The sequence below is a fragment of the Protomyctophum bolini genome, assembly GCF_963924005.1.
Source record: "Protomyctophum bolini genome assembly, chromosome: 20".
Classification (NCBI taxonomy): domain Eukaryota; kingdom Metazoa; phylum Chordata; class Actinopteri; order Myctophiformes; family Myctophidae; genus Protomyctophum; species Protomyctophum bolini.
The window spans coordinates 30,086,759-30,096,746 of record NC_137881.1 but is presented as its reverse complement, the minus strand read 5'-3'; the positions used below and the strand labels follow the sequence as shown (position 1 = coordinate 30,096,746).

The 9,988-nt window shown below is 46.2% G+C and overlaps 1 protein-coding gene across 6 annotated transcripts in view; it reads left to right on the top strand.

Annotated features, from left to right (window-relative positions):
* The window catches only part of LOC308334962 (E3 ubiquitin-protein ligase TRIM39), an 8,997-nt gene extending 523 nt beyond the window's left edge, over positions 1-8,474 (top strand). For 4 of the 6 annotated variants that reach the window (XM_080791865.1, XM_080791866.1, XM_080791867.1 and 1 more), the window contains 6 exons: positions 634-1,669; positions 2,023-2,118; positions 2,538-2,768; positions 4,239-4,386; positions 5,615-5,641; positions 7,065-8,474. In XM_080791865.1, the coding sequence (XP_080647991.1) occupies positions 647-1,669; positions 2,023-2,118; positions 2,538-2,768; positions 4,239-4,386; positions 5,615-5,641; positions 7,065-7,639 (2,100 nt within the window). In that variant the 5' untranslated portion in view covers positions 634-646 and the 3' untranslated portion in view covers positions 7,640-8,474. The remainder of the gene's footprint in view (positions 1-633; positions 1,670-2,022; positions 2,119-2,537; positions 2,769-4,238; positions 4,387-5,614; positions 5,642-7,064) is intronic. The other 2 variants (XM_080791870.1, XM_080791869.1) reach the window with 1 other exon arrangement.
* The last annotated feature ends 1,514 nt before the right edge of the window (positions 8,475-9,988 follow it).

Here is a 9,988-nt window from a genome sequence, read left to right as displayed (position 1 = left end):
ATAGGTCAGTTATTCTGTTTTATAGGTCAGTTATTCTAAAAGCCGCATAGCCCACGTTGTTACTCTGCAGCCACATCGCTCGGTGACTTGACCAATATTTTTAGACAGACTAATCTAGTTTTCTATGAATAGCCAGGCCTTTCACCATGCCTCCAAGAGAGAGAGAGAGAATCTCTCTCTCTCTCTCTCTCTCTCTCTCTCTCTCTCTCTCTCTCTCTCTCTCTCTCTCTCCCTGCCCCTATCTTAAAAAGCCCACTTACAATGCAGACAGTCACGTATTCATTTTACGACAATAAATACAGATCTCAATACAATAGTACAATATGGCCACGGCCCACGGCCCCACACCTACAATACAATATTATGGCCGCTGTTTCAAAAGCCAAGTTTTGACTTGTTAGGCAGAGATTAAAGCACTAAGCAATAAGTTGCTTGAGTTGTATTTTGGAGTATCAAACGGATCAGACAACACCGCATATATTCAATTGGGTTATAGCTGCTTCCACTTGGAGGTATTATACAAACGGCATGCTTTGTTGCTTTAGTCATCTTGGCATGCCACATTATAGTGACCTGAAATAAAACGACGCCATCTCTAACCCCAGTCGCCTGGATATATACAATACATCACAGCAGGTTCCATTCCATGCCCCTCCCCCCGTTGATTGAGCTGAAAATGACCCTGCCTCTTGGTCGCGCAGGCATGGCCTCCTCCTCCGCGGGGAACTGCATGTCCGAGGAGCAGGTCCACTGCTCCATCTGCCTGGACGTGTTCACCAACCCCGTGTCCATCCCCTGCGGCCACAACTTCTGCCAGGGCTGCATCCTGGGCTACTGGAAGACCGGCAGCGCCTCGCCCTACCAGTGCCCCATGTGCAAGAAGGCCTTCAGCAAGAGGCCCGACATCAGCGTCAACACCGTGCTGAGGGAGATCGCCGAGCAGTTCAAGGAGATCCGGGTGCGGCGGGGCGCGCCGCCCGAGGAGGCGGCGAGGGAGGCCGAGCCGGAGGCGGAGGAGGAGGAGGAGGAGATGCAGGCGGGCAGGGAGAAGAGGTGGACGATGGACAGACGGAGACGGGAGCACGAGGAGAGGCTCCTCTCCAAAGAGAAGACACCGACGACCGCGGCTCATGGGCCGCAGGAGGATCTGCCGCCGCTGTTGCCTCCACCGCCGCCGGTACCTCCGGCTAGAGTCGCGCGGAAATCACCCCCATCTACGCCGCCGGGTGGGGGGGCGCCCCCGCCCCAAACCTCGCCTCCGCCCTCGCCGCAAATACTCCCAGGAGGAGGACCCCAGACGACCCCGCCTCCTCCTCCTCCGCCCGCTTCCCCGCCGCCCTCCCCGCCCCGCAGCCCGTCGTGGGGGGAGGAGGAGGTCCTCTGCGACGTGTGCCTCGGCGGCGAGGGCAGGCCCCGGGCCGTCAAGGCCTGCCTGGTGTGCCTCACGTCGTACTGCGAGGAGCACCTGGCGTCGCACTCGGCCCGCTTCGCCAAGCACCAGCTGATGGAGCCCGTGGCCAACATGGAGGAGAGGATGTGCCAGAAGCACGAGCGGCTGCTGGAGCTCTTCTGCAAGAAGGACCAGGCCCTGGTGTGCGTGCTGTGCACGGAGACGGACCACCGGTCCCACTACACCGTGCCCGTGGAGAGGGAGTGGATAGACAGGAAGGTGAGTGCCGTGCTCGCACATCCATACATTTAACCACTTTTCAACATGGGTTCCCTATTTTTGGCATTAACAAAATCCACCACCTCGGAGGAAGGCCTGGTCTCTGTTTCAAAAGTCTGTATGATCCTGTCGGGAAGCGGATGATATCGTTACGTCATGTTGTAGTATTGTTTTGTAGTCGACAGGCAGGAACAACAGGCGGCGGCAACTTCCTTTTCCCTCTCAATAAAAGCTCTCGTAGCCTGTAGCTTTTATTGAAAAAGTAGACACTCATCAATAGATAGCAAGTGACCACCACCATGCTTGTCCAGAAGTGACGTCTTCCTTCACACACATGTTGTTGTTCTCTGCAGGCGCAGCTAAAGTCGACAGAGATAGACGTTCAGCAGATGATCCAGGAGAGACTGCAGAAGGTGCAGGAGCTGAAACACTGCGTGGAGCTCAACAAGGTGAGTCCCCGACTCTCCGTTTGACTCGTGTTTTAACAAGAACTGCATCTCCTACATGACTCGACGCCAACGAGCGGTGGAAGATTGATGGATGGGTGGCTGACTGACTCAATTGATCGATCACCAAAGTAACGGAAAAATCACGGCCCCCCTCACACATTAGAATGTCCTAATGTGGCCTGGGCCATGGCTCAATGGTCCAGGCACCTTGGCTGGTAATCCAGTCTGGCAGTGTTCCGCAGGTTCGACTGTCAGCCTACTGTCTGTCCCTCCATAAAAAAATATAAAAAATAAAAAGGTGAAAGCCACAAAAAAACATAAAAAAAAAAAAGAATGTCCTAATATGTGAGGGGCTGTGATTTTTCCTTTACTTTTTCCTCTTTGTTTTGTTAATATTTATTTTTTAACTGTGATTCCAGGCGAGTGCTCAGAGTGAGATGGAGGACGCCACGCGGGTGTTCTCGGAGCTGGTGCGCTCCGTCCAGAGGATCGAGGCGGACGTGATCCTGGCCATCGAGAAGCAGCAGAGACACACGGAGACGCGCGCCCAGGGCCTCGTGGCCGAGCTGGAGCGGGAGATCGCCGAGCTGAAGAGACGAAACAAAGACCTGGAGACGCTGTCTCGCACCGACCACGTTCACTTCCTACAGGTGACTTCATGAGGAGATCATATAATGTGACCAGATCCAGATTTGACTGAGAGACTGCCATCGCGCAAATTCCAGCTTTTCACCAGAGGAGAAAAACCTTTTATTATTTTTTTTCAAAATGAGTTCATAGCACAAACAGACTCTTCACATACTAGAGCATGTCTGAAATAAGTGTCAGAGCTGAAATCGACATGTAAATATGAAATAAATGCTTAAACGTGTAGCTATAGGTGTAATGTTAGAGACCACAGAAGTGAACCTTTCAAGTCTGTTTTTCTCAACTCATTGTTTTCTGCAAGCCTTGTTTTCTCCAAAACTGGTGTGGGCCAAACTGAACAACCAATATGTCAATTTGAAGCTATATGGCAGTCTCTCAGTCAAATGTAGTCACATATGTTCATTTATGTTTTCTTTTCCAAGAGCCCAGGACTGATTTATCGGTTTGGCTAATATATATCGGCCATTATAGGCTATTTTGTCTTCTTTGATGAAATCAGTTTTGGTTAAAAGGGCATAGCAGTGGGGCGTGTTTTTCTGGTTCCACTGAAAAATCGGCCATTCATTTTTTCCCCATAGAGATTTAAAAATATGACATTTGATAATATATCAAATATTTTAAGCCCAGAATCAAGCCATCCAGGATCCTGGTGAATCATGACCATAAAACCTTTGATTCTGTGAAAAGAATTAATGAAAACCACAAAACAAAGGGTACTGTATATACTGTCTCAGTGCCACATGACGCCTTTGGACGCCTTTTTGAAAAAAATAAAAAATAAAAATATATATTTCTTTTTAATCCATATTTAGAAAATTCCTCTAATCTGGTTTGCAGGTGATGATATGCACATTACATGCACAATAGAATGACATTTTCTTTCTTTTATTTATAATGGGCGGTGGTGGCAACCACTGGGGCCAAAACTGGTGTCCACCAGGTGGCAATGTAGTATCATATCATTAAATATCCAATTTTCTTTTTTCTTTTCACAATAGCAAAGGTTTCATGTTCACAACTCACCAGGATCCTGGATGACTTGATTCTAGGCTTCAAACAATAGATCTTTTTGTAAATCTCTATATGCGGGGAAAATGAATGGCCGATTTTTCTGGGGATCCAGAAAACCACGCCCACTGCTATGCACCGCTTTGAAGCCGACGTAGTGGTAAAAAATGGTAAATGGTGCATTTCTATAGCGCCTTTATCCAAGGCGCTTTACATACTGTAGATTGTGCATTACATTCACCCATTCACACAAGAGCCCACGTCGTCTCTCCCTTTCATGTGCATGTGTGTTTGCATGTTCATTGTATAATCACAGTTAAATGTTGTTTTTATATATCGGAGCTACTGTATATTTATATTTTTTATTTTCAGAATGTTATTTGTTTTTATTCTAATAATATAATGTCACGTTTTCATTCAAAGTTTTGAATGTATCTCATTTTCGTATTATAATTACTCCACAGAGTTTCCCAGCCCTCAGCATCCCTCCGACCGTCAAAGACTGGACTGGGACCAGTGTCTCCACGGATATGTGCATTGGCATGATAAGACAGGCCGTGTCCAAGTTCCAAGCCACTCTACAGACAGAGATACAAAATCTGGCTGATAACGGTAGGATCTGACAGTCCCTCCCTGCCACGCTGTTTAACGCTGCAATCCGGAAAACATTAATAAAAAACCTCATTTTAACCAGTCGGTATATAGATTAGTTAACGCAATATAACTATAGCACATTATCTGCAGTGGTTCCGTTGCCGTTTATTTTTGAGTGGTGCTTAGCCACTCCTAGCCTGGGTAACCCCCCCCCCCCCCTCGCTAGAAACAGAGACAAATCTGGCGAGAAGCTCCACCTCCGCGGCTGACTGACGCGACGGGCAGATTCCCGGAAACGCTCTCCTCCTCCGCGTCAGTCAGCCACGGGGGTGGAGCTTCTTTTCCATCCACCAGCTGTCTAAAAAGCCGGAACGGCGTCGGGCGTCAGGTTCTTCTGTCCGCGGCTGTGCGCTAAGGTGTGCACCCCGGCCTATGTATGTGTCTGAGCACAGAAATACAATTATTTAACCACCAAGTGTCGCAGCCTAACACACACACACACACAGTCACACACACACACACACACACACACACAGTACAAGTACAGTACAACTACAGTACAGTACAACTACAGTACAGTACAACTACAGTACAGCACCACTCAGTTCAGAGTCAGACGGGTCTGAGTTTGTGCAACATCACCCCAAGGGGCCTCTGTGTGCTTCACAGCGAGGGATACAACAAAGACACAATAGCGAGGAAACACGATAAAACACAGTAAAATGTGCCAGCACACATGGTTAAAACAATTACCACGCGGTAGTACACGTCAAAAAAGAAAGGAAGAAGAGAAAAATACAACACATTGTTTTAAAACCACAGGGCAGAACTCTAAAACAGCTTGATGTTGAAATTATTTATTGGGAATTATTATGTTTCGTTACTGTGAGTTTTCTGGCATCCTGGGAGCGTAGTGGTTGTTAGGACTATAGTGGACAAGATTTCCAATATAAGTCATTTTACATTTTGCATGCTGAAAGTAGCAGATGCGTCGCGGCGCGACGCATTGTGTGCTTGTAGATCCATTATTTTCAGCAAGTGTAAAATCAGTTATTATGACGGCTAAAATCGTATGATATTTAGTCGACTTAAACTAGACTAACACGAAAACATTCCAGGTGACGAAAATGTGACTCAAACTAAATAAACTATTCACGAGACTATGACTAAAACTAAAAACAAAATTTGCTGTCAAAATTCAACAGTGTTACCTTATTTTGTCTTTTCTTTCTTTTTCCTTTTTCAGAGATCAAAAAGCTTCGGAAATACACAGGTATACCCTTTTCATGCATGCATGGCCTTCGCTCCGGTGGTAGTGAACACGTAAATGAAGAAGCACTCTCCCATTCTCAACCTATAGTATATTGGTTTAAATAGAGCCCCCTAAAGGCCTATTCATAGTCTGGATTTTCGGTGGTGAGGTGACCACCGGAGCTGAAATAACGTTGAGCGGTGGTGAGTAAAAACAGAGAAGGGCTGGAGCGGTGGCGGTGGTTTGCTCTTCACCGCGGCTCGTGGCGTCATGTTCGGTGGTCACCCCATATTATCAGGTGGCACCATAATTTCTGTCTACTCAAAACAGTTCTCCCCTCTTTATGCTTTGCAGCTGCAACTACTGATCGATACTACCTCCGTACCATCCATAAATCCATAAATAGATTCATATTAATTGTATAGGCCTAAAGAACATTACAGGAACAACTTAACAAGCAAGAGGCCTATTCATACTCCAGTTTTAGGCGATAAGGTGACCACCGAAAACTACAACATGACGTCACGCCGCGGTGGTAAGCTCTTCACTGCTCACCCAAACACTCTGTTTTTTACTAAGCACCGTTTCGGACCTTATTACCTAAAACTGGAATATGAATAAGCCTTAAGGTTTAATAACGTCTCTCTCTCTCTGACTGCACTGGTAGGGACCACCTAAAAAACACCCCAGAATGTTAGAAGAATAAAGGCTTCTATTTCACCTTTCCAGGAAGAGTAAGGCGGTAGTTACTATTACTAGTGACTAAAAAGCTTTATTGTCACATGGTAACATCGGAACTGGCCCCCCACCGCCCTGTTCTGTCCTGTGCTGTTCTGTTCTTTAACTATACAGAAGTGTCTATTTGTATACGTCTCTAAATGTTTTGATGAATTGAACATGGTGGACCCTCTTGTAAACAAGTGTATTGCTTAATTGGGTCGTCCACTCACAGTTAACAGTCTTTGTATTGAGTTTGTGCTTGAAATGCACTGTAATTCTGCAAACATCCCAGTAAGTAAGAAAGTGGGTGAAATAATTTTCCAAAAAAAAACAAAAGAGAGAAAGAGAGAGGGAAGAAGAGATGGTAGAAGAGAGAATGCCCATCGATGACGTCATTGGTGGGCAGGTTTCTGAACTGTCCATACAGCCCACCAATGAGATGCTGAGTGAGTGGGCCGTCTTAAAATGAGCATATCAGATCTAAAAGCTCATACGAGCTTGTAGGTCTGCTATTTTTGAAAAACCTACGAACAACTGACATAGAAACACAGCTCTTTCAAAAAACCGTCCGGATGTAGAAGAACATTTTTAGAATCTGATCTCAGGTCAGAATGGGTTTCAAGTTAATTTCACAATGGTGAAGTGCTCCTGCCTCTGCCCTGCCTGCCTCTTATACAGAACTCTCTCTCTCTCTCTCTCTCTCTCTCCTGTCAAACTCCAACAGTGGACCTGACCCTGGACCCCGACACGGCCAACCCGTGGCTGCAGCTCTCGCAGGACCGCCGGCAGCTGAGGCACCTGGGCGCGTGGCAGCCGGACCTGCCCGACACGCCGGAGCGCTTCGACACGGTGGTCATCGTGCTGGGGCGGCACGCCATCGCCTCCGGCCGCCACTACTGGGAGGTGGCGGTGGGCGACAAGGACGACTGGTACCTGGGCGTGGCCCGGGCCTCCGTCAACCGGCGGGGCCGCATCTCGGTGAGCAGCGCCAACGGCTACTGGGCGCTGGCCATGAAGAGAGGCGCGACGCCGGGGTACCGCGTGTCCTCGGTGCCGCCGGTCACCTTGACCTTGACCCCGGAGGTCGTGCTGAAGCGCGTGGGCGTCTACGTGGACTACGAGGAGGGGCACGTGTCCTTCTATGACCTGCGGGCGCGGACGCACATCCACACGCTCCGGGACTGCGGGTTCACGGAGAAGCTGTATCCGTTCTTCTACCTCTACTGCTGCGACAAGGCCTCCGACACCATGGCCATCGGCGCCCTGACACCTGAGAAGGCCCCGGTTAAGCCCAGCTGAGGAGGGTAGATGTTCAGAAGAACCTGGACGGTGTAGCCTGATAGTTAGGGAAAGTTATAGCGAAATAGCGTTCATAAAGGTGTCTAACCTCTCAATTTGTTCCAACCCAAGCTCCACCTCCGCGCCCCGACTGACGCCACGGACAGCTTCCCGGACGCGCTCTCCTCCACGTCAGTCGGGCGCGGAGGTGGAGCTTCTTTTCCATCCACCAGCTGTCTTAAAAACCCGGTTTTTAAGCTGCGCGCAGCAGGGGACGTGCGCGACCACGCGCGACAGTCTGCCTATATGCCCTGTATGAGAGTGATATGAACATTTTAAAAGGAGAATGAGAAGTCCACAGACTGTGGTATTTTGGTCCTCTTCATTGAATGCCGTGGGCATTTTGTTAGGGGATGAATGTTCTGGAAGCATTGCAGGGATAATTGGGGTCCTGAGACAGGGACCTTATAACGACATCTTTCTGAGCTCAGAAAACTTAAGTGCGCTAGCAAAAAGAAAAAGAGAAAACCCTGTTTCAAACTATTTACATGAGCTATGTTTCTTGTGTTATATTATTATTTTGACTTGAATAGTAGAGCTTGACAAATTAATTAAATAAAATATAATGCACCGACATCCAACTCACTGAAGTATATGGCAAACCTTGAATGCATGAAACAGTACTAAGCTAGAATTGTGAAGAATACAAATGTTTAAATGTAGCATAATTTGTACTTCTCTAGTTTTATTGATTGCATGTTGAATTAAACTGGCCTGTTTTAACGTTATGCATTGAGTTAGAAGAAAATGTGGTCTTTTCAATAAATATTGCTATCCCGCAGGTTCGTGGTGTTTTATCGTGCAGTTTGAATATTTGAAATCAAGGATATATATATAAAAATCACACCCGTGTGAACTGAGTGTTGCAACTCCCTTCTGCCCCCTCCTCTCCTCTCTCTCTCTCTCTCTCATTAGCAGGCAACAGCTCAGCACTAATACTATCTCTCTCTCTCTGTTTCTGGCACAACAGCGCCCCTACTGGTAGTCAGTCATACTGGTGCTCATGAACACATACATAGGTGAACCAACACATAGGTGAACACGGACATTGCTGTTCCTTGGAGTGGTTGCACCACTCAAAAAAAAGTCACACAGGAATGGTAGTAGGCTACATTTATTAGGTTTCCATTCAGCAAAGTGATGTCACTTAGCCACACCCTCTGTCTTCTCAGACAGCATTCAGGCACACCCAGGCGAGCAGCTGATAATTAATTGGCTCTTTGTGCTCTGGGACGAAGGACTTTAACAATGTTACAGACTACAGCAGTGATACTCAACCTCAGGCCCGCGGGCCACATCAGGCCCGCGGGACCATTATGACTGGCCCACCAATGAAAATCTAAAAAAAAGAAGAAAAAATAATCTGGAAAATGAAATAAAAATAAATCTGAATGAAGTTATCTTTAATTACATTATTATAAGTAATACTATTAGAGTTGTACTATTACTCGAACGAAAATAAAAGCTTGGGGGGGGGGGGGGGAGATGCAATGCAAATGAAAGACATATACTGTGTATCCCTATTCCCTGACATAATTTTATAGCTAAACGGACAGAATTCTATTTTATTTGAATGATGAAACCCAGCTGCCATTAATAGTTGGAAATGTTAATGGAAATTGCGGAAATTGCGGAAATTGTAATTGCGGAAATGGTGGAAATGGAAATTGCGGAAATGCAGAAATGGAAATTGCGGAAAGTGCGGAAATGGTGGAAATGGAAATTGCGGAAATGGAAATTGAGGAAATGGAAATTGCGGAAATGGTAATTGCGGAAATTGCGGAAATTGCTCTTCACTTAAAGCTATCTATTTTCAGGTAGATTGTTTTATTTTCAGCCATATCACTACTCATTGTTTTTCATGAAAAAGGTCATAGCTGGGTAATCTATTTTCAGGCAAATTGTGTTTATTGTATTTTATTTTACTCAGCCATAACAATTTATTTTCTGCGCAGGTGCGCAAGCTTCTAGTACTTTACAACAAAGCCCCACCATCTATTCATTGATTGAAACCTTTATTAACAGTTTGCAGAATTACAGTACATTTCAAGCACAAACTCAATACAAAGACTATTGTCAACTGTGAGTGGACGACCCAATTAAGCATTACACTTGTTTACAAGAGGGTCCACCTTGTTCATTTTTTTAAATCTAAATAATCTTGTTTGTGCTTACTTACCAACAACACCATCATCTTTAATCTTTTGTAAGCTAATAATTAAGCATGGGTCAGTGGCATCTTAATAAAGATCTTTATTGAGACGGTAGAATGAAAGTACAAAAGGCAGATATTTCATAATTAATTTAAAT